The sequence below is a fragment of the Callorhinus ursinus genome, unplaced genomic scaffold (assembly GCF_003265705.2).
Source record: "Callorhinus ursinus isolate GAN/ISIS: 27379988/994484 unplaced genomic scaffold, GSC_fseal_2.0 scaffold13, whole genome shotgun sequence".
Lineage (NCBI taxonomy): Eukaryota > Metazoa > Chordata > Mammalia > Carnivora > Otariidae > Callorhinus > Callorhinus ursinus.
Genome location: NW_027397075.1, coordinates 19,419,939 through 19,443,864, shown reverse-complemented (window position 1 = coordinate 19,443,864; position 23,926 = coordinate 19,419,939). Strand labels below are relative to the sequence as shown.

Below are 23,926 nucleotides of genomic sequence, written 5' to 3'. Positions count from 1 at the left end.
TATGCACAGGTGTCTGGCTTTTAACAGGTGCTTCTAAAACATTTGTGCTTGAAACTTTTACTCTCTTATTGACAAACATTTGCCTAGAAATCTTATTAATTATTTTATTTGATTAGCAATTCCTTTGTGGATAATATAAAAATACACTATCCTAGCCCCTCTCTGAATTATCACAAATTCTCTATTACAAAGTAATTTTGTAATCTGTCTTATTTTACCGAGAATAGTGATAAATGAAAATAAAAATAAATAGTAGATAGTAACTTTCTAAGTACCTAATGTAAGCAGAAAGCATGGTCTGCCTAGGTGAGATCATGTGCCCACAAAAGCCACCACCCTGAACTCTCTACTTCCAATGGAAACTAATTCAATCCAAACAGTATTTGCTACAGTCAAACCTAACAGGAGAATATGGGTGATTCTTTGGATCTTATTATTGGAGATTTGTGAGATGTCACACCTAGACCATGGCTTTGGGTAAAAGCCCATGTTGCCTCTCATCCAAGAAAAGCCACCTCTGACAAGGCCAACTAGGTCCTACTGTGGAATTCTGGTAGAGCCAGAGGCCCCAGAGGGGTGGCCGGTGTTATATGGTGCAGAGATGTCTGGACTGGGAGCCTGAAGACCTGGGTTCTCCGTCCTGGTTCTGCCTCTAACCTGGGAGTGCTTTGGAAAATCTCTTACTTTCCCAGTATTCATAATGGTAGGGGTGGATTAAATTATCTCCGAGATCTCCCCCAGCTCTGGTATTCTACAGCTTTTCATCCTAGAGCCAAGGCAAGATCACAGATTGAAGTTTGGGCAAGCCAAACTAAGACAGTGGACGTAAGGTGACAGAGATAAGGAGACATCAAAACAGAGACCACTTCTGGTGTAGCTAGGAAGCCTTTCCTCTAACATAGAGATTGTTGGAAGGGGCATCTGAGGCTGAAGATAGGACTGAGTAAGGCTTATTAGAAAAAAGCTAAGTAGATTTATCTGGGTGGAGTGGAAGTATGGGCGTCCAGAGACAAGAGTGGATCCTGGTGCTGGGACCCTCCATGTTGTGCCTGGAGATCAAAATTGGTGATTGTCACAAGACCTTCACTCACCTGGGCTTTCCTGAGAATCTCCTAACTCTGCCTCTTTTTGACACACCTTCAAATCCAACTTCACTCTGCTGCTAGAGAACTCTTCTAGAATCCCAATCTATAGGGATTTCCCTATAAAACCCTCCACGGATTCTCTACTGCCTCTGGGACAAAGTCCCTTTACTTCTGGCAGACCCCCACCATGTATCCAACTCTGGCTACACAGGGTACTGACTGTTCCTTTAAATGCCATGCACTTTCATGTATTTTTGGACTGGTTAAAATGAATCCTGCCTAAAGTGCCCGTCTGTGCCCCCAACCCTCCAGCTGCCTCACCAAACTCCTACACATTTTTCAAGGTCCAGTCTAAGTCCAGCATTGAACATTGCTGCCAAACATCCCAGGTAGTCATGTATTCCGTCCTCTCTGCCCCTTGCTCTTCACCATTCATGGCACACATGTCATACATCACTGTCTGGAGAGGGTGTTGTAGCTCCCACTAGACTCCTCCATGGCAGGAATTAAGTCCAAGGATTAACTCATCCTCAGATGAGCAGGGAGCCCTACCCGGGGCTCGATCCCAGAACCCTGGGATCATGACCTGAGCCCAAGGCAGACGCTTAACCAACTGAGCCACCCCAGGATGTCCAGTGTTCTTATTTTAGAGATGAGGAAACAGAATTCCATACAGACTATCATCATAAGCAGATTTCAGAAGGGAGACCACAGTGAGATGCCCACCAGAACTTGGTAACAAAGGAAATTAAATTGTCCTCCCAAAGTCATTGGTACAAAATAAAGGAGTCACACTGTCTTCCAAGCCTTAGCAACTTGAAAGAAATAGAAACTTGATTAGTGACCTTAACAGAAGAACCCATTTGGAACCCACAACTATATGGTCAATTAATCTTCGACAAAGTAGGAAAGAATATCCAATGGGAAAAAGACAGTCTCTTCAACAAATGGTGTTGGGAAAATTGGACAGCGATATGCAGAGGAATGACACTGGACCACTTTCTTACACCATACACAAAAATAAATTCAAAATGGATTAAAGACATAAACGTGAGACAGGAAACCATAAAAGTCCTAGAGGAGAACACAGGCAATAACCTCTTTGACATAGGCCATAATAACTTCTTTCCAGATATGTCTCCTGAGGGAAGGGAAACAAAAGCAAAAAGAAATTACTGGGACTTCATCAAAATAAAAAGCTTCTGCACAGCAAAGGAAACAATCAATAAAATTAAAAGGCAACCTACTGAATGGGAGAAGATATTTAAAAGGGTTAGTATCCAAAATATATAAAGAACTGATAAAACTCAACACCCCAAAAAACGAATGATCCAAATTTAAAAAGGGCAGAAGACATGAACAAACAGTTCTCCAAAGAAGACATGCAGATGACCAACAGACACATGAAAAGATGCTCAACAGCACTCATCATCAAGGAAATGCAAATAAAAACCACAATGAGATATCACCTCACACCTGTCAGAATGGCTAAAATCAAAAACACAAAAAACAACAGATGTTGATGAGGAAGTGGAGAAAGGGGAGCCCTCTTACCCCCCACTATGGAGGGCAGTATGGAGGTTCCTCAAAAAGTTAAAAATAGAACTACCCTATGATCCAACAATTGCACCACTGGGTATTTAACCCAAAGAATACAAAAAATTAATACAAAGGGATACATGCACCCCAATGTTTATAGCAGCGTTATCTACAATAGCCAAAATGTGGAAAACCCAAGTGTCCACCGACTGATGATTGGGTAAAGAAGAAGTGGTGTATGAATATATACACAATGAAACATTACTCAGCCATAAAAAAGAATGAAATCTTGCCATTTGCAATGACATGGATGGAGCTAGAAAGTATTATGCTAAGTGGAGTAGCCATTCAGAGAAGGACAAATACCATATGATTTCACTCATGTGGAACTTAAGAAACAAAGCAGATGAGGAAAGGGAAAATAGAGAGAAACAAAGAAACAGACTCTTAAACTCTAGAGAACAAACTGCTGGTCACCAGAGGGGAGGTGGGTGGGGGTGGGGAGATGGGTGAATCAGGTGATGGACATTAAGGAGTGCACCTGTCGTGATGAGCACCGGGTGATGTAGGGAAGTGTTGAATCACTATATTGTATACCTGAAACTAATATGTTAACTAATTGGAATTTAAAATCTTTTAAAAAAAAAGAACCCATTGAATTTACTATCAACCTTCAATGGTAATAAATGACTCATGAAAGAATGTAAGAAACAAAATGGATGTTTTCTTTCTCTAATATAAAGAGAAAAACACTGACAGATTAATTCCTTTAATATTTAGGAATGATTAAGTGCAAGGCTTTGGATAGTGCTTGGGGTTACACAAAAACTATTAGGATATGGTCTCCTATAAGAAACTTACAGTTTTAGATGCCTTTGTCAATTCATCCACTCAGTAAATATTCAGGAGCACCCATTCTAAATCTACAAGTGCACTGAGTATTGAGAGGATACTTCATATTGAAAGATGTTCACAAGGACATGATCTGTTCTGGAGATACAAATATGTAAATAAAATTTCACAGTATAATATGATCAATTCAGGGGGAAAGGGCAATGAATATCTGGTGTTTTCTAAGCTCTGTGTTAGAAATTTAAAACAGTGCACCTCAATGTGTGGTGTCTTATTTTAAATTCTCTGTAAATGAGAAAACTGAGCTCTGAGATAAAGTGATTTTCCAAAGTCACATGGCTACTCAATGAGAGAGGTGGGGTCTGAGATCATGCTCTTTCCAACCACCCCAGGGACAGGCAAACCATGGTGTGGGCGCTAAGTTCAGCCGGCCACCTGTTTTTGTAGGATCCTTGACATAAGAATGTTTTCCACATTTTTAAGTGACTGAAAAAAATCAAAAGAAAAATATTTTGGGGATGCCTGGGTGGCTCAGTCAGTTAAACGTCTGCCTTTGGCTCAGGTCATGATCCCAGTGTCCTGGGATCAAGTCCCACCTGGGGCTGTTCGCTCAGCGTGGAGTCTGCTTCTCCCTCTGCCTCTCCCCCTGCTCATGAGCTCTCTCTCTTTCTCTCTCTGACAAATAAATAAACTCTTAAAAAAAATATTTTGTGACATGTGAAAATTGATGAGAAGAACAAAGGCAAGAGAAATGCAGCTGACATTAAATTTCCTTACAACTTGCAGCCTAAGTTGCAAAGTGTGGCGTTCCGCAAGGAAATCATGGCCGCCTTAATGTTGATGTATCTTTAAAGATTTAAGCAACCTTAACACATCCAACATCCTGGAGGCCTTGCTTCTAACATGCACAAATTCCTTAGAGACTTACCTGTCCCTAAACCCCCGCTAACAGAAGTCCATAATCAGCCACTCCTCATAACCCTGGGGCAGCTTTTTCTGCCCAAGAGTCCTGTCGCCTTGCTCTAACAAAAGCACCTCTTTGCACCGAAAGCATCTCAAGAATTCTCTCTTGACCACTGACTCTCAGCCCCACATCAAAAATTATGTGAAATTCAAGTTTCAGTGTCCAAGAACTGTGCCCCATTGGAAGCCCCCCCCCGCCCCCGACTGCCCCGTATTCCATTGTGCTGGGGGGGAGGTGAATAGTTGCAGCACAAACCATCTGGCCCTTTGAAAACAGTTTGCCACTCCTCTGCCCCACATGCTGACTGAGGCCAACTGGATGGGAAGGGGAGCGGACCCTGGAAGGGCAGAGAAGGGTAGATGTGGGGAAGAAGGACATGTTCCAGAGAGGAAGACATTTATGTGGCGGAAGCAGAGAGTGTGTGGAGTTAAAGGGGCAGGAAGTGGAGCCAGAGAGGTGGGACAGGGCTGCAGCCCATGGTGGGCTACGGAGTTGGCACTCCAGCTGTAGGGTGGGGGAGGGGGAGACTGGCTGCAGAGTCCCTCAGGTGTGTGTCAGAGAATACAGTCACTGTTACCTGCTCATTGTAAATTTCCAGCATACTGAACGTAACCTGTATAGAAAAGAACATAAAGTTAATATTCTCTGGAACCTCATCTTTGGGGAAAAAAGTCATATAGGAACAACATAAATTTCCAACAAAGGGAGAAGCTAATATCGAATATAGTAATGCTTGGGGCGCCTGGGCGGCTCAGTCGGTGAAGCATCCGCCTTTGGTTCAGGTCATGATCCCAGGGTCCTGGGATCAAGCCCTGCGTCTGGCTCCCTGCTCACGGGGAGTCTCCCTCTCCCTCTGCCCCTCACCCTGCTTGTGCTCTCTCTCTCTTAAATAAATAAATAAAATCTTTTAAAAATATAGTAATGCTAGTCGGAAAATTTGGTCTATATGATATAGACTCTTTAGTATTTCTTGAACCTTGCTTTGTGGTCTAGTGTATTGTCAGTTTTTCTAAGTGTTTCAATTGGGCTTGAAAAGAATATGCATTCCCTAATTATTGGGTATGGATTTTATATGTGTTTACTAGATTAAGTTTATTACATTGCTTATATCATCTATATTCTTGCTAAAAATTTGCCTGATTTCTTAATCACTGAGAGTTGTGTTAAAAAACATTATTTTAGATTTGTCATTTTTCTCTTATAATTTTGTCAAATTTTGTCTTATTTATTTTGCGGTCATTAACATGGATGCATTTTAAAGCTCTTTATATTCAAATTATGTATTAAATTAAGAAGCTGTTTTCTAGTATTCTATTCTGGAGTGGATTTAATTTCCAAGACTTGCCAGAACATGTTCTTTCTCTGACAAATAAACAGGGTGTCATTGTATTGCCAAAAATAAATAAATAAATAAATAAAATAAAAAATAAAAATAAATAAAAATATAGTAATGCTAATTCACATGCAATAAGTGATTCTCACATAATTTTAATGATATGGAAGAAATTCTTAATATAAATTAAAAACATATACACAACCCTGTGTGTTTGTATTTCGGTCTTGCTTGGCAACAGAAAAAGGTTATTCTTTATTACTCACTCCCAATCTGAACATATGTAGAGAAAAAGACTGGTCTTTATCATACTGTGTATTCCTTCTGGAATATTTCTGGACAAGCCGACACCCTGTATGTGGGAGGCTGGAGGAATTGGAATGGCTCTAGCATAGAGAAAAGGCCCTAAGATACTGATATTTGCCACTGCCACCCATGAGAAGGCGGGCTTGTGGGTTTCATCTCCCAGTGGTGGGTCTTCCCAGTCACCTCCCATGTCCCCAGAGCTTCCAACGAGCTTGAGTGTCACATGTTTTAAACCAATGGTCTAAGATTAGCAGACAAGGAAAGCCTCCAATATGAGAGATCAAACAAACAGTAGAAAAAAGGAACTCTGAGAAAGCAGATGATGCATGGAGTAGAAGAGACGTTCTTTAAAGTCCTATAACTCATTGCTTCGGAAAGAGAAAGAATGCTCTCCATGAAAAAACAGGATGTCACGGGGTGTCTGGGTGGCTCAGTCAGTGAAGCATCCAACTCTTTAGCTCAGCTCAGGTCTCCATCTCAGGATCGAGCCCCACACTGGGCTCCACAGGCGTGGAGCCTACTTTAAAAAAATAAAGAAAGAAAGAAATGAAAACGAGCACACACCCACAGCCTTGGCAGAAGAGGGGAGTAAAGGAAGCCATTGGCAAGTCAGTGAGGCTCTTGTTCTATCAGCCTCAACGAGAGTCCCTCATGAGTGGTTAGCTTTAAGACATCTGCTTAAATGCCTGAAGCGCCTAAACATCTGAAGCGCCTTTGGGTTTGCCTCCATAGAACCAGAAAATGTCAGCATTCTAGTTAGCAGCGACTTGATTTTGCAATCCTGAGAAGATCTTGGTATGGAAAATTAACATTATCCTGAAAGAGAGATGCTGATCATTTGGAGCCAGGAGTTTCCAAAATGAAAAAAAGGAATTCCTGGAAGAAGGGATTTCGGATAACGCATACCTGGTATTCTTCATTTCCCTCCTGCTTCTCAATTGCTTGAAAGAGCTCCTCGCACACATTTGGAATAATACCCTTGTTTGCACCAAACCCAACCATGGAATAGCTTTTTCCAGAGCCAGTTTGGCCATAGGCTAGGAGGGTGGCATTATAGCCTTGCCAAGCGCTGTCCAGAATCCCCCTGCCGAGATCATGGAAAACATCCTTCTGGAAAGAAGATCACAGACACTGCATTCAGCACATGCTTTCCACAATACCCTTAACACATAATAAATAGTCTGGTTTTGACCAATTGCTTAATTAGTATCATACGACCTATTTGATAGAAAACTCTGATACTTCGAACCAGTGGAATAAAGCTGGAGACCAAAAAGGGAGTTGGCAATTTGGAAGACACTGACCACCATGGATCTTCAACTAGCTGGTATCCCATAAGCAAATCTGTGCATCTCACAGCCTGGCCCAAACCTAGCCTGGCTCAGTCTTTAATATTCAGCAAATAGAAACAATTTCAAGGTGTCAGGGGATAGAGATCAGTCAAATGCCCAAACTAATTTTAGTCCTCTGCTGGTGAACTTTTTTTTTTGCCACAAGACCCAGCGGTTCTGGAGCGTTTCTACAATATGCACAAGTACATGTTCACCGTGCCCACCCCCCTTTTAAGTGGGAGACACAGATGCCTGTGCCCGCAACTGCTTGAAAGAGAGGATGTGGTCTGGCTCTTTCAGTATCTGGGTCATGGTCAAAGCCAGCAATATTCTCTTATCTGTAGACATTCTTCTCTGGTCTCTAATATCAATAAAATAGTAGGTAAGTTTTACGTGATCCCTCCATTGAAACAGGTACATTTGTTTTTGTTTTTTTAAAAAGATTTTATTTATTTCAAAGAGAGAGCACAAGTGGGGGGAGGGGCAGAGGGAGAGGGAGAAGCAGACTCCCCGCCGAGCAGGGACCCTGATGCAGGGCTCGATCCCAGGACCCTGGGATCATGACCTGAGCCGAAGGCAGACGCCTAACTGACTGAGCCACTCAGGCATCCCTGTAATAGGTACATTTGTATCATCTGTATAATTTTTACTTCTGGGAAAGATGCACATATCAACATAGTATGATTTATATATGGACAACAGACAGTAGCCAATCTTACTGTTCATTTCTCATAAGAAAGGAATAGAAATTATTATACTACAAGGGTTAGGGGAACTTCAGGCCTAAAATACAGAATTTGACCCATGGTTTCTGAAAACATCATGACCATACTTTTCCCATACTTTTTACATAGATAATGATGTCATGTACAAACAGTTTTACTTATTCCTTTTTTCATCTGCATATCATTCATTTTCTATTAATTACCTTCTTGCCCTGGCTAGGACCTGCAGTAAATGTTGTATAGAGATGGTGAGATTGGCCCTTCTTACCTTGTTCCCAGTCTTGGGGGGAACACATTCAGCCTTTCACTATCAAATATGATTTCACCCATGTATTTCAGGTCATCTTTTGAGTTTGCTGAGAGTTTTAATTTTGATTGGGTGTTGAATTTTGTCACATGCTTTTTCTGACCATATATGCCCCCCCCAGATTCTGATCATATGATGAATTTCATAGATATTCAAATCTTAAACCAATCTTATATTCCCAGGAAAAGTCCCACTTGATAGAAATTTATTGTTTTTAAAATATATTGTTGGAATCTATTTGCTGAAATTTTGTTAATTTTTTTGTCTATGTTCATGATGGATATTGGTCTGTAGTGTTTTTGTAATCTTTGGCTGGTTTTGGTGTAATATTGGCCTCAAAAATTGAATGTTCCTTCTTCTTTCAGCTCTAAGATTTTTTTTTTTTAAAGAATTCTCATTATTTCTTCCTTTGGTAGAATTCACAGCAAAGGCATCTGGGCCTAGAGTTTTCTTTGTGAGAAGGTTTTTAACTATAAATTCAACTTTTTTTGGGCTACTTGAATTATCTCTGTTTTGGTGTGACCTTCAATAGCTGTGTCATTTCATCTAACCTGTTGAATGTATCAGCAATAAATTTTTCATAAAATTTTTTCCATTTTTTTATTTATTTTATTTATTTATTTTCCTTATTTATTTATTTATTGTTTTTTTGTTTTTTTTAAATGTTTATAAATTCTGCTGTGATGGCTCATTTCTCATTTTGGTACTTTGTATCTTTTTTTCCTGATTGGTTTGGCTAGAGGTTCAATTTCATTAATCTTTTGAAAGAATTTAGCTTGAGTTTCATCGATTTTCCTATTATTTTACTATTTTGCATTAATTACTGTTCTTTATTTCTTCCTCTGCTTGCTTTGTGTTGAATTTGCTCTTCTTTTTCTAAATTCTTAGGTGGAAGACTAGAATGTTGACTTGAGACTGTGCTTCTCTAATAACTTAATGCTTTATAATTTCTCTAAGCCTCACCTTTAGCTGTGGCCCACAAATTTTGGTAAATTTTTAAATTTTTGTTTTTAAGATTTTATTTATTTATTTGAGAGAGAGAGAGAGTATGGGGGCGGGGAGAGGGAGAAGCAGACTCCCCGTTGAGCAGGGAGCCTGAGGCGGGGCTCAATCCCAGGACCCTGAGATCATGACCCAAGCCAAAGGCAGACGCTTCACCAACTGAGCTGCCCAGGCTCCCCTAAATTTCTTATTCACAGTATTTACTAATTTTGTTTATGGTTTATTCCTTGACCTATGGATTATTTAGAAGTCTGTTATTTTCTAAATATTTGTGGATTTTCCTAAGATCTTTCATTTCTTTCTAGTTTGGTGGTCAGAGAACATACTTTGTATGATTTCAGTTATCTCACATTATTGAGACTAGTTTTATGACCTGGAATATGGTCTATCGTAATGGAAGTTTCATGGTCACATATAAAGGATGTGTTGTGCTGTGGTTGGGTGGTGGGTAGCAAAAGTGTTCTCTATTACACAGTGGTCAATTAGGCTGATGGTGTGGATCTAGTCTTCTGTATAGTACTGATTATTTGCTCTATCCATTACTCAGAGAGGAGTGATGAAATCACTAATGACAGTTGTAGATCTGTCTATTTCTTCCTCAATTTCTAGCAGTTTCTGCTTCATGTACTTTGAAGTTCTATTATTATCTCATTTAGGATGGTATGTTTCCTTAATAAATTATCATTATGGAATGTTTCTCGTGCTGAATTCTACTTTATGTGATGTAAATATGGCCTCTGTAGTTTTTTTTTTTCATAGGGTTTACATGGTAGTGTCCATATTTAAATTGGGTTTCCTAGACAGACAGAGTTGGGTCATGCTTTTCCGATGATATCTGATCATTTCTGACTTGTAGTTGGCACGTCTATTTACATTTGCTGTACTAACTGACGTGGCTGACATGAAATTTACCAGCTCGCTATTTGTATTCTACTTCTCCCGTCTTTTCCTGCTGTGCTTTGGATTGAGTGCTTCCTAATCCCATTTCCCCACAATTGACTGATGAGTTACAATTTTGTTTGATTTTTTATTTTTTTTTTAAGATTTTATTTATTTGAGAGAGAGAGAATGAGAAAGAGAGAGCACGAGAGGGAAGAGGGTCGGAGGGAGAAGCAGACTCCCCACTGAGCAGGGAGCCCGATGCGGGACTCGATCCCGGGACTCCAGGATCATGACCTGAGCCGAAGGCAGTCGCTTAACCAACTGAGCCACCCAGGCGCCCTTGTTTGATTTTTTAAATTGATTACTCTGGGACGGTGGTTCTCAAAATGCATTCCAGGGTCCGTGAGATCCTTTTAGTGAGTTTGTGAAGTCAGAACTATTTGACAGGGGGTATTTTTAGGAGTGGTTTAATAAAAGCTGTAAGTTTTCAGCTGAGTTTGGAAGACAAATAGGCAGACAAGAAGAATAGAGAGAAAAGTTTTGGGGGAAATGAACAGAACCTCAGTGACCTGTGGGACAAGCTCGGTTGGAATCACAGAGGGAATAAGATGGGGAACGGGCAAAAGATATTTGAAGAAATGATGATTGAAATTTTTCCAAATTTTATTGCAACTATACACACCCAGATCCAAGAAACTTAATGAGCTTTGTCCAGATTGCAACGACCTTCTCTCCACTGTACTTCATCATTTCCTGTATTCTTATCCCAGAACATGGAACATTTCTGAATGCACTTACTTGCCTGTCCCCCCATACCAAGTTGTAGGCAACTTTAAGATGGAATAATGCTTGGCACGTGACAAATACTTGATAAAACAAGAGTTCTCAAAGGCTGTGTGTGTCACAAATTTTGCTTATTTCAGAGAGGCAAAATATAATTGATTTGACTGACACTTCTTTTTCAAAATATGGCAGTATATTGGCAAATCAATTGATTTGAGTTCCTAAAAATTATTTAGGCAATAGCTGTACTTTGGGACCTCATGTTTAACATGAAAAAGGAATACATTTAAAAGCAAACTCTCAAATGGAAGTATATATCATAGCATGCTTGCATTAAAAAATTGTACTGTTCTACTGTTAACACTTCATTTAAAAAAAAAAACAAAACACCTTTCCTTTTGAGTTGTGTTTTAAAGCAATTTACCTGGCTTGCAAATTGACTGCTAGGATCAGCTGAAATAAACACACCATCTTGATCCTTTTGAAATCCATCGTGAGACCAATATGCCAGGTCAAAAGTAAATGTCTTCCTATGTTCTGGATTCTTGGGGTCTCGTATGGTTGTGGTGGTCCTGGAATGCATTGAAATCACACATTTGCTCCCAGAAGTCTTCTCTCTCTATAGTCGAATTACAAATTCAGAGTTAATCATTGTATTTTTCCTTTGTCATCCAAGTTATTTTGCAAGTCTTGAGACATACCTCATAAAAAATTAAGTCAGGCACTTACCATTTATTCATTTTGTTCTCTGTTATTCTTAGCAGCTGTTATGACAAGCAGCGGCTCTTATCCCCCTCAGAATTGTTGAAAGGCTTGTCTGTAGCAATGTTAGTTTTCTGAGAATAGCCTAACACCCAGCTATGCTAATGGCAGTAACTATAGCAACAGAGAACTTCCTTGTTTCGCTCCCCAGTGGAACTGGTGAAAATTATTCATGAAAAAAATGAAAATGGAAAAACAACCAACCATTTCAGGACTCTGGAAAAGGTCCTCTGGGCAGACAGCCAATGACAAAACATCTCTTCAAGGAAAAGTACCACAGTTGTTTAGAAAGTCGAGTCTGGTATTTGAAGCAAGACCATTCCCTTCCTCTCTCCTGCCCACTCAGCCAGGTGGAGACTCTACTCCAGACTGCTGCAGCCAACACCACAAGGCTGCCTCTCTCCCCTGATTCCAGCATTTCACATCCTACCTTCATCTCCTGGGAGAGACTTGGTGAGAGGTGGGATTCCTTCTTTTACCCAGTGCCCACGCATGCAGTGGAGGCTCTCTCTACTTTGGGTGCATCCCGCTGAGAATACTAGGCTGCTGGCCGTGCTTGCTCCAGCCCCTGGGGCGGCGGGGGGGGGGGGTGTCCATGCCAGGGCAGATAAGCTGAGACGATCTCAGGCTGCTCTTCCACACTCACCAAGTGCTGGGATTCTAAAACAGGAAGCAGCTTGCGCTGTCCCTGCCCCCGGACCCAGGGACCATGATTAGAGAAATAAAAGGATTATAATGGAGATGATGGACAGTTGGGTACCAATAAATTAGATAATTTAGATTAAATGGGCAAAGTCTTAGATACAGAACTCCTGAAACTGACTCAAGAAATAGACAATCTGAATAGACCTATAACAAGTGAAAAGATTGAAGTAGATAAAAAAAGAAAAGAAAAAGAAAAAGCCTAGAGGGTTTGGTTTGGTTTGAATGCTGATTCTACCTAAAATTTAAAGAATACCAATTCTTCATAAACTCTGCCAAAAAATAGAAGAGGGACTACTCAAACCTGCTTTTATGAAGGCAGTGTTACCCTGATGCCAAATCCAGACAAAGACATCACAAGAAAATGGAAATGCAGACCAATATCTCTTATGAATATGGATGCAAGAATCCTCAATAAATTATTAGCAAACCAAATCCAGCAACATGTAAAAAGAATTATCCACCCTGACCGAATGGGATTTATCCCAAGGATGTAAGGTTGGGTTAACATCTGAAAATGATTGTATTAATCATGTTTTCTATTTTCTATATTTGATAATGCATTGACATCCTGGGGCCTAGAGAGACTGTCCCTCCAGGGCTAATGAATCCCTAGAGATAGTAAACAACTTGCCTTTCATGTAAACCAACCAACCCAAAGTCCATATCCCAAGTCCATCTCCCAGGGACCTCCTTTACTTAACTCTCACACACCAAGCCAATATTTCCCTTGCCCAAAATCACCCGAGGGCCAGGTACCTGACAACTAGAGACCACCTCTCTAGCCCAGAGCCCTGGAATTACTCAAACTATATAATCCTAAAAGTGCTCAAACTCACCCACTATGCCTTGCCCATTCCTTCCTGCAGAAACCAAAGTAAGGCTGTGGGCTGTGCTCCTTCTGACTTCTGACTGACCTTGATACTTCCCCATGGGGCTGTGTGGCATGCTCCATTCTCTTGGAAATTTTAAAGCAGTTGTTTCTGTGTCTATCAGCTTACTATACTCAATTAAAATAAATCTCAGGTTTACTTTAAAATAATGACTTCATGTAATATATCAAATAGAATGAAAAGCAAAATCACATATCATCTCAATAGATGTAGAAAATGCATTTAACAAAATCCAACACCTTTTCATGATAAGAACACGTAAGAAATTAAGAAATAGAATGGAACTTCTTCAGATAAAGGGCATCTACGAAAAACCCATAATTAATATCCTATAGATTTCTACTCTGAACCCTTCTATTCAGTATTGTATTGGAGGGTCTAGCCAGGACAAGTAGGTAGGAAAAAAGAAATAAAAGGCATCTAGATAGGAAAGGAAGAAATAAAATGATCTCTTTGCAGAAGACATGATCTAGTATATAGAAAATCCTAAGGAATTCACTAAAAAAACTATTAGAACTGATAAATTAGTTCAGTAAGGTTGTAAAATACAAGATCAATACACAAAAATCAACTATATACACTTGAAAGGAACAATCTGAAAATGAAATGGAAAATTCCATTTCTGATAGTATCAAAAGGAACAAAATACTCAGGAATAGTTAACAAAAGGAGTACAAAACATATCTTCTGAATACTACAAAACATTGTTGAATGAAACTAAAGATGATCTAAAAATTGGAAAACACCCCACATTCATAGATCAGAAGACTTAGCATTATGATGGTAACACTCACCAAACTGATGTACAAATTCAGTGAAATCTCTATCAGAATCCTACCTGATTCTCTGTAGAAATTGACAAGCTGATGGTAAAATTTCCATGGAACTGGAAGGCACCCAGAATAGTCAAAACCATTTTGAAAAGAACAAAGTAGGATTCACAATTCCCAATCTCACAACTTAGTGCAAACCAAACAGTGACCAAGGCAGCGTGATATGGGCATAATGATAGACATACAGACGTATGTAATGAAATGGAGAGTCTAGAACTCATCCCAGGCCTCGGTGGCCAACTGATTTTCATCAAGGCTGCCAAAATGGGGAAAAAATAGCCTTTGCAAGAAGCGGTCCTGGAAAAACTTGATAGCTACATGCAGAAACAATAAACTTGGACCCTTGCCTCATACCATATGCAAAAAATAACACAAAACGGACCAAAGACCTAAATGTAAGAGCTATTAGTACAAGAGAACACACAGGAGTAGACATCCCTGACCTTGGATTGGGCAAAGAAGTCTCAGAACACCAAAAGCATGAGTTCAAAAAAAAAAAAGGCTTCATCAAAATTAAAAACGTTTCTTCTTCAAAGGACACCATGAAGAAAGTGAGAAGATAGCTCATAGAATGAGAGAAAATTTGCAAATCATACATCTAATAAGGAATTGTATCCAAAAGAACTCAATGTAAAAAGATAATCCAATTTAAAAATGAGTAAGAGATCTGAATAGACATTTAAGGAGGATACATTCATGGACAATAATATGAAAAAAATACATGACGTCCTTAGGCATCAGGGAACTGCAATTCAAAACCATAAGGCACCACGTCACACGCAGAACGGCTATAGTAAAGTCAGGTAACTGGATTGGATTGGAGAAAGTGGAACCCTCGTACACTGGCTGGGGGGAGCCGAAGACGGTACAGCTGGCTTTGGAAGTCAGTTCCTCCAACAAATAAACTAGTTACTATATGTCTCAGCCTGGGTGTAAACCAAGAGAAATAAAACCGTATGTCCACACAGAAACTTACACGCGAGTGTCTATAGCAGCATTATATCCTGTGGATAAGGCTGTGAACAAAGCCAGCACGACTCAAACATCCACTGAGGAATGGATTAAACAAAATGTGTATATCCATACAATGCGATAGTAACCATTCACAAAGAAATGGAATTTTGGTGTATGCTACAACATGGATGGACCTTGAAAACATTATGCTAAATTGAAGAAGCCAGTCACAAGACTAATCCCATTCACATGACTTGTACAGAACAGGGAAATAATAGAGACTGAAGTTAGATTAAGGGTTGCTTAGAACCAGAGGCATAAGGATGATAGAGCTAAATGGCATAGATTCTTGAGGTCATAAAAATTTTAGTTCTGAAACTGGTGATAGTTGTACCTATCTGTGAATGTATTAAAAAATCACTGAGTTGTAGACTTTAAGCAAGGGAACCTTATAGTAGGTGAACTATCTCAATGAAAATGTTTATAAAAAATTATAGCAGGGGCACCTGGGTGGCTCATTCGGTTGGGCATCCAGACTCTTGGTTTTGGCTCCGGTCGTGATCTTGGTGTTGTAAGATTGAGCTCAGCACTCAGTGCAGTCCGCTCGACTCTCTGCCCCTCCCTCGCACCCCCCCCCCCCCCCCATAGTGTTGGTGGCTCTCTCAAATAAGAAAAAATGATAGTGGCTAATAACAACGCTGCTTATTGGTCAGGAATTGTGTTGATTTACACATTATTTCATCTAGTATTTGAAATATAAGCCTGTGAAGTATCAACATCTCCATTTTGCACAGAAGGAAACCAAGGCTCAGAGAGCTTAAAACCTTCAAGGTCACACAGTGGGTGAGTGACAAAGTCAGGTCTCGAACCCAAGTTCATCTGACTTCAAAGGTTCCTGAGAAAGTGCTACCTCTTCTAACACAGTCAATCTCACCAAGCTGGTTCTCCGACCCCACCACAAGGATTAAGACCGGAAGTCAGAGAATTAGAGCCCAGGTCACCCAGACAGGCTCCAGTTGTCCAGGCATGCCCCATAACCGTTCACCCTAAAGTCACCTCGAGTTGGTCCGCTCTCCTTGCTACTGTTCTAGTATAAGCTAGCCAATGGTGGTGGTAGAATGCGATCAAATGCAATCTTTTTGATGAGGGGTCCTAAAAGCCATGTAATTAACTTAGCGCCTACTTTCTACCTCCTTACTGTTTAAAACTTGTAGCTACTCTAGCAGTATTAAAGGCCAGCGAAAAATACCCTGGAATAATTACTTTATAGTGTATTGACAGATTAGGTTATAAGATAGTTTTATTTCCTTTTTCTTGGTTAAAACATTAAATTGCTCCTCACAATTGACATGTTTATCAGGTTGCTGAAAAGCCATGCCCCTTTAGAAGCCCCCATGAGCCGCTACACTTGAAGTTGTCCAGTTATTCACATAAAACGCTATCCAATGATATGTTGCCTGGTTGCTGAAGTATTTTCTGGGATACAGATGAATGCTAGGGGGCGGGAAATCATGGACACCAACTGAAAATGTGCAAAACAATCTTGAATACTGATGGACCAGAGAGAAGAGCGTCAGGTTGAACAAGGTCCAAATGGGAAGGAAGACCTCATATATGGTCTCCATTGCACTCATTGGATGCCATTCAGGACTATTGTCCAATATGCCCTTGCTCATCATTCTGGCATATCCTTGTCCGAATCTTACTCGGCCCTTGGGTCATCTGAAATGCCTCCATCTCCAGTCTTCATGACCGAGCCAGGTAGAATGAACTAGACCTGATCAGTCTCTGGGGGCTGTTTGCCTTACCACTGTGATGCGTTCTGCCACCAATTACTCACTTACATAATGAGATAGCAAGCTGCTTTGTATCCCATTTCTCTAGTACCACGTTTGATTCGAGCAGTCAAAAGTTCACTGAATGGGCCAATTGTTCAGAATTATCTTAAAATTTGTAACTAATGCCTTGATAATCAGAGATTGCTACAGGGTCCCAGAATGAGTATCACCTCTATTTTATCCTCCAGTGTTGTAGCAACACAGCTGAATGGGCAGCTGGGGTGCAAAGGACATTTATTAAAAACAGCATGTATCTATATTCACCAACCCGCATCGGTTTAAAGAATTATTAACTTGACAGTACGTTTCTCTCATCAATTTTTTTATTGAGCTACTTGCGCAAAGGAATGAGGTTACGTGTTTACTAATTAAGTAGAGATCGTTAAATTACTCGTTTAACAAGTTCATTTAAAGAAGTTTAATATTCCATCAATGACAAGCAGCTTGAATACATGTTTGATAACGATCATTAGCAAAAGGAATAAAATGCAAGTCCTAGTCCGAGTTTCAACCAGGCGGCGTCGCCTCCGTCACTAACCTGACTGAAAGGCCTCACGCGCACCGCTACTCGCACACCATCAGTACTTGGCAGAGGCGCTGTCATCATTTCCCATCTCCCGTGGTATTTATTTAGTAGAAAAATAAGGTGGAAAGCACAGTGCTTCTGCTTCACACTAACACATTACAAGCTTAGCCAACACAAGCAGTTTGTTTCTAGACAATCAATTATTAATGGTCCATTCATTACACACTCTCCATGACCTGTTATAAATTATTTTACAGCACTCACTTATTGATGAGTTTCACAGGCTACATCAAGCGTCCCCACTGAACTGCACAGAGTTGTACTGCAGACAACAGTGTCTTGTTTCTTTTCCCTTCCCACCTCACACTCATTCCCCGTCCTCAAGAGTCTGTGCCTGACGTCCTATGAAAATGAGTCAGTCTTCAAACCTGAATATTAAGGGATTTCTGTGATTTTACAGCAAGCTCCTTCACAGCAAGAATATTATAAAATTTGTTCAGACTTATTCTGTTGATACTAGGCACACACGAGGTGTATCAAGCAGCCATGAAACAGTTTTGTTCGACATTTCCCTTTCTTCTCAAACCTTTCCAGGAGGCTAGTGAGCACTGAACCGATCAGTCTAACCTGGATGATTAGTCTCTAAAGAATGAAGAGACTTTAAAGGTAAAGAGCCTTTAAGCTTGCTGAACAAGAAATGCCAACATTGTATTTAACCAATGCATTACTTGGAAAATGACAAATTTGAGGTAGAATATACAAAATTTGTTAAACTACAAAAAGCGGCAAAATTACATGCCCATAATTCGATTTGAACATAGTAACAGGCAAAAAAATATATATATACATTTTATGATTAGAAATCTCAATCATAGGAGCAAAGTGCATAAATTATAAAATAGCAACTTTAAAAAAAATCAACAGTTCTTCAATCATCTTCGTTTTAAGGCTGGTCTAATACCTTTTAACTGTAGCAAAAGAAAATGGGACCAATACCTACTAGCATTATAAAATCATTATTAAAACAGAAATCCCCTCTCAAAAATCTAACAGACACAAACTACTGTGAAGTATACACTTTATTTAACATTCCAGTAAGAAGCCATATTTACATATTATATAAATGTATGAAGTCTTAATATAAAATAGAAAAACTGCCCGGACTAAAAGAATCACACTCCTTACGGAGTTATTGTACTTATTGAAGACCTTCTGTTTACAAAAATCTACAGTAATTTATACAAATTGTTTTCTTCCAAATTAGGTGATTTTTAATAATCCACACAATTCTGATGATTTTACAAACTGGTGTTCATTAAAAACTTGAAAAAAATTATAGCATTTTTCTGCGTAAAACTTGCTTTGGAAAGGAGGACAGTTTCTTCCTGCTCCTTCCCGGAGCTCTTCCTGCCACTGCTGTCGCTCGTCCAGGCTTGCTCCGGACTCCATCAGCCGGGCTCGCCAAAGGAGAAATCAGCCGGATTTTCACGGCAGGAGGTGACCAATTATCTTCTTCTTGGCTTCTGAAAACAAAACACAATTCAAGTAAGAATACATTATAATATTGACTAGAATCCACTTCCCAATTACCTTGGGGGGAAAAAAGCCTGTAGGAGCAGTACCCTTTCTGGGTGCTTTGATTTGAGAAGCGAAGTGAAGCTTTCGGTCACACAGGGTACCTGGAGGCTGTGTAAAGGCTTCACGTGATGTCGGTGGGCTGAGAGCCCAGGAGGCCCGTGAAGTGTGTGAGAAACAGCAACGCTCCCACGGCAGCAATCAGCAAGGACGGGTATACCTCCGTCATATGAACGTTTATATATATATGTGTGTGTGTGTATATATATATAAAGCGAAATGATGCATAAACGATGTTATGAGTTATGGTCCAAAGTCTCATGATGCCCATTTTAAAGGAAGATCAATGGATTTATTTTGTACTTTTATGAAATTCAACCATGCCTAAGCGCCAATATACCTAGACAAACGTCCTCATGAATGGAAGGTTTATTGCTACTAGTAAAATAAGTACAAGATTTTTAAGTTTATAATTATTTTTATTAATAGTTATCTACCTTAACTAAGGAAAGGGTAAAACCTCCCACTGCCAAAAACAAGACCCCCGTGACCCTTCTTTAAAAAGGACAGATTGGCTTTCACTGCTGTGTGGGGAGACCCAGCCATCGCCACAAGCCAGTGCGCACAATGCCCCTAAGAATGACCCTTTCCTGAAGAGCTTCATTTCTCTAAGTTATGACTCTTCTCAAATCTAATCTACAAAACAAAATGGGTAAAAATTACAGTATAAAAAAGTTCATACCTGCTTGCCTGTTTTGTCTTTGCCGTCCTGGTTGTTTTCACTTTTGGCCTTCCTACAGTTTCTACTGATGGAGCATTATCTTTCTAGGGGTTAAAAATTTTAGAAGCTAAATCATAAGTAAATACTTGAAATCCAAGTTGAATTAGTTCTATCCTGCATCAAGGAATATGGCCAAAGAGGGCTAGTGAAGTCCCAAATGGACCCCTTTTATCTTTAGCAGGAACTCTGGTCACCTAGGGCCGCTCTTTAGCCCTATCCCCACACATCCAGCTCATCTCCAAGGCACGCATGTTTCACGTGGAACGTGTCCTTGTCTGCTGCGCTCCTGTTCCCACTGCCTCAGCCCACATCCGGGCTCTCGTCGTCTTGTAAAGGAACTGGCCACCAGAGACTAGTTTTCCTCCCTAGAATTCATTTCGTATTTCCTTTAACATGCACATGGCCGTTCACCCATTTGTAAGCAGCCCCCCGCCCCCGAGCACTGCCTCTGTGATCCACGGTTCTCTTCCAGTGGTGCCTGTTTGCTTTACCTTCCGTCTATAGGGTTATTTGGGCATAAATGATTCTTAACATACCGTGAAGTAATTACGTGTGTTTTAGCCTCTTCAATTAAACTGAACTCCTGAAAGACCAGGAATCTGCCCAAGTGATTTCTCTCTAAGTCTTTGTCCTTGAATAGTAACTGGCTCATAGCAGATAGTTCAAAAAATGCTTATGAATTAATGTTGTTAAAACAAGGGTCTGTCTCCCTCTCAATCCCGGAACTGCTTTGATTTTAGGGTTATGTGCAATCAGGTGATACAGTCAACTCTGAAGCACTCTCTCTCCAAGTGTGACTGTGCAAGACATCCCGGGGGTTCAGGGACCTCTAATCTAGAGAAACACATCCAGATCATTCTGATGAGACCCTAAAAGCTAAAAGCCTTTCCCCTAATGGGTCATCTAAACCATAGCTGCCAGGAACACACCATCGGTGACATACTGTGTCCAAGGGAAGGGCCCCCCAAGTGCAGACAAGGTGATCTGGGGCTTTCAGTATAAATGAGGTTTATTTAGGAAACACTGCCTAAACAAGTAGAGAGCATGTTTAAATAAGCATACGAATACAATGCATTTCTTACCAGTTCATCTCCAGCTCTGGATGTGTTAGATGTGGTTTTCCGCCTGGTCCGTAACGCAGGTGGCGAGAAGACAAACCGAGAAGGTAAATCTGAAACTAATTCTTGCAGCTGTGCCGGAGCCTCTATTTTTTTCCCTAAAGCAAGGCAGGGAGAAAAAACACACTGTATCCATGTCCATCTATATATGTACCAGTATCTGTTTTTTTAAAGCTTGGAACAAACGACGCACATCGCACATCGGGAGGACAACCTGGAAGACACGAGCATCTGAGCATGGCGGCCGCACCAGGAGGAGAGGAACGACAGGGCAAACCCCAAGTTCAGGAACATCTAACGCCTCAAACTAAGTAACACTACAACAGAAAAATAAGACCTAAAAAGCTCAGAACTGTATCATTCCACTAATTCTAATCTTTACTGCTCCTCAAATGTTCTCAGAGAGGGAAGCGTCAATCTTGTACATAAGCTACACCTGATCTTAGCCAAAAGGCCGAGAAGCGATAATCTTGTACATAAGCTGAGCTAGATTGCTTTGTAAACCTTCCTATTCCAGAGACGACGTTTTCATTTACAAAAGTAATTTTATCTTCAAAGAAGACTCAAAAGTTCTTTCCTTCCAGCTCATTCTGAGCTAGTTGTTCGGGTCAAAGCAACAACAGAAAAGTCCCCGCCATAAAGGGAAAAAGTAAGCAGAGAAAGTAATGAATGTGGAAGAACAGACTGATAGGAAGAAATGCCATAGATAAATAAAAATGGTTTAATTAAGAACTCGTTCAAAATACGTAATTAAAAACATCACAGACATCACAGACTGTATCTCAGATTTTGTTTTCAACACAGGGTCTCCGTATTCATGGCCAGTAGCCATTGCTTATGGAAGCAGCCGCTAAAGCCGTCTGCCACCGGTTAAATCCCAGCTCCTGCATTTGGCAAATGAGTTAAACCCCTCTGTGCCTCAGTTTCTATAAAATGGGATTAATAACAGAACCTATCAAGTCATCGTGAAGATGAGAGGATTGAACAGCGTGGGTGGCCCACAGTAGCTGCTTACTATTTCAAGAATTTACAGTCCTGAAATAAAATTCTCCAAGTCTAGTTCAACATTATTTCACCCACCTGGACAGTCAAGACTTCTGTAAGACATCAAATTCTGCTTTTAAAGCACATGATTGTTAAGAAAAAACTGAGGTGAGGTCAGAAATCAGAGTTCTCTCTGCTGCCAGAGGGTTAGGGGCAGAGCCAGCAACAGTGGGGGTGCTGGTGGTGACCTTCCTCTTTCGTTAAAAAGAAACCTATCTAGGGTCTTTCCAGGAAGTGAAAACATGCTGTTTTTCTCTTTCTAGGCTACCTGGAGCAACAACTGCCCTGGCTTTTCAAAGACCAGCCCATGTTCTTCCCCTACATCTCCCCCTACAATTCAAAGGATTAAGTAAGGAAATATGAACACCTGCTATTGTGTGCAAAAATGTTCGGCCTCCCCCAATTCTTCCATGTGCTTCTACTAAGCCAAACAAGACTTTATGATACTTCTTGGCATATTCATTCCTCACCCACCTCTCTACGTCTCCTGAGGGGCAGTTTTGATGCCAGCGCTACCGAAGGCGTAAGGCGTCCCAAAATGTCGGCTTTAAAGCCAGGAACGTACTGGTCAATGCTCTGAACAGGCAGCAGGTGGGCTCCGGGACACCGCCTCACAGCCTGGGTGGTGTGAGGGCTCAGTCTCCCTGAACTTCAACCTCCCCTCACTGTGGAAGGAAGGAAGAGCAGTAGCTACACTTCACTGCGCTGGAGCGGGAATCAAATCACCTGACGAACGTCTACCCCAGTTCAGCCTCAGGCCCACGGCAGGCCCTTCTTAAACGCTTGCTGCTGAGTAACAGAAATTAGACAGAATCCACGGAGATGTCAAGCTTCACATTTTTCTGACCAGCAAAATGCCTCTAACTAAATTCTAAGATGGCTGTCTCTCTGACTGCCTTCAGGTCGTATGGTAGTATTTCTGTGCCTGCTCCTCTGTGCTTCCTGCCCTTCCTAAAGAGCTTTAAGAAGACAACGTGAATGGGCAGAGTAGGAGAGAGGGAACTCTAGCCGGAAGGCAAGAGAAGCAAGGAGGCCCTGGACGCTGGTGATGGTGACTGCCTTGTCAGAAGGCTGCGGGGCAGGTACTGTCCCCTTCGTCGTCAAAGTGAGAAAGCCAGATTTGGAAAAGTGAGAGGACTGGCTGCCCAGCTAGTGAGTGGCAGAAATGAGAGATCTCAGTCCCCAATTTCTCACCACTTCTAACGCGAGAAGGTGCCTGTTTTTAACACTAGAGAATCTGACAATGGTTCAAATACACAACAGGAGAAGGTACGAGCATGTGTGGCCCATCGGTGAGAGGCGGTGCCAGCCGGGAAGCCTACCGGGGGGGAAGCCACGAGACACACACAATCACGAACACCCACCCCCGGTTCCAGAAGGTATTTGAGAGGATCTGAAAATGCTCATGAAGCGAGGGGGAAGAAGCAGCAGAATATGTCTCTGGACACACAGCTGGAAGAAAATGTGAACTCTGGTTATCGGTCCTTCAGATAGCGAGAGGATAACACACTGAATTTCTAATTTTCTATGGCAGGCATGTATTTTATTACAGAAACAAGCTGTAGTTCGTGGGTATACAGGTGACCAGTATGTAAAGATGACGAAGATCAGAATTACTGAGACATCTGCCAAAATACCACACAATTTGGGTGTTTGCTACACTTTTCTAAGTCACAAGGAAAGTGTAAAAGAATTGTGTTAATGACCTTCTGCTACCCGCGCTGCAGCATTTCCAATTTATCTGATCTAGCAGCTTAGTCAAGTGAGCTAAAATCCGACACACTCAGGTCA

At 40.9% G+C, this 23,926-nt stretch overlaps 2 protein-coding genes across 6 annotated transcripts in view; both read right to left on the bottom strand.

Moving 5' to 3' along the window:
• LOC112828810 (kinesin-like protein KIF28P) overlaps positions 1–18,530 on the bottom strand; it is a 64,169-nt gene extending 45,639 nt beyond the window's left edge. Inside the window, exons 1-4 of the mRNA XM_073899887.1 lie at positions 17,630–18,530; positions 11,534–11,728; positions 6,986–7,189; positions 5,018–5,053 (exon numbers count right to left, since the gene is read on the bottom strand). Of these exons, the coding sequence (XP_073755988.1) occupies positions 5,018–5,053; positions 6,986–7,189; positions 11,534–11,728; positions 17,630–17,698 (504 nt within the window). The 5' untranslated portion in view covers positions 17,699–18,530. The remainder of the gene's footprint in view (positions 1–5,017; positions 5,054–6,985; positions 7,190–11,533; positions 11,729–17,629) is intronic.
• A 148-nt stretch (positions 18,531–18,678) lies between these two features.
• Positions 18,679–23,926, bottom strand: part of AHCTF1 (AT-hook containing transcription factor 1) — a 77,694-nt gene continuing 72,446 nt past the window's right edge. For all 5 annotated transcript variants that reach the window (XM_073899885.1, XM_025878097.2, XM_073899886.1 and 2 more), the window contains 3 exons: positions 21,056–21,189; positions 19,935–20,017; positions 18,679–19,140 (listed from right to left, as the gene is read on the bottom strand). In XM_073899885.1, coding sequence (XP_073755986.1) covers positions 18,951–19,140; positions 19,935–20,017; positions 21,056–21,189 — 407 coding nt within the window. In that variant the 3' untranslated portion in view covers positions 18,679–18,950. The remainder of the gene's footprint in view (positions 19,141–19,934; positions 20,018–21,055; positions 21,190–23,926) is intronic.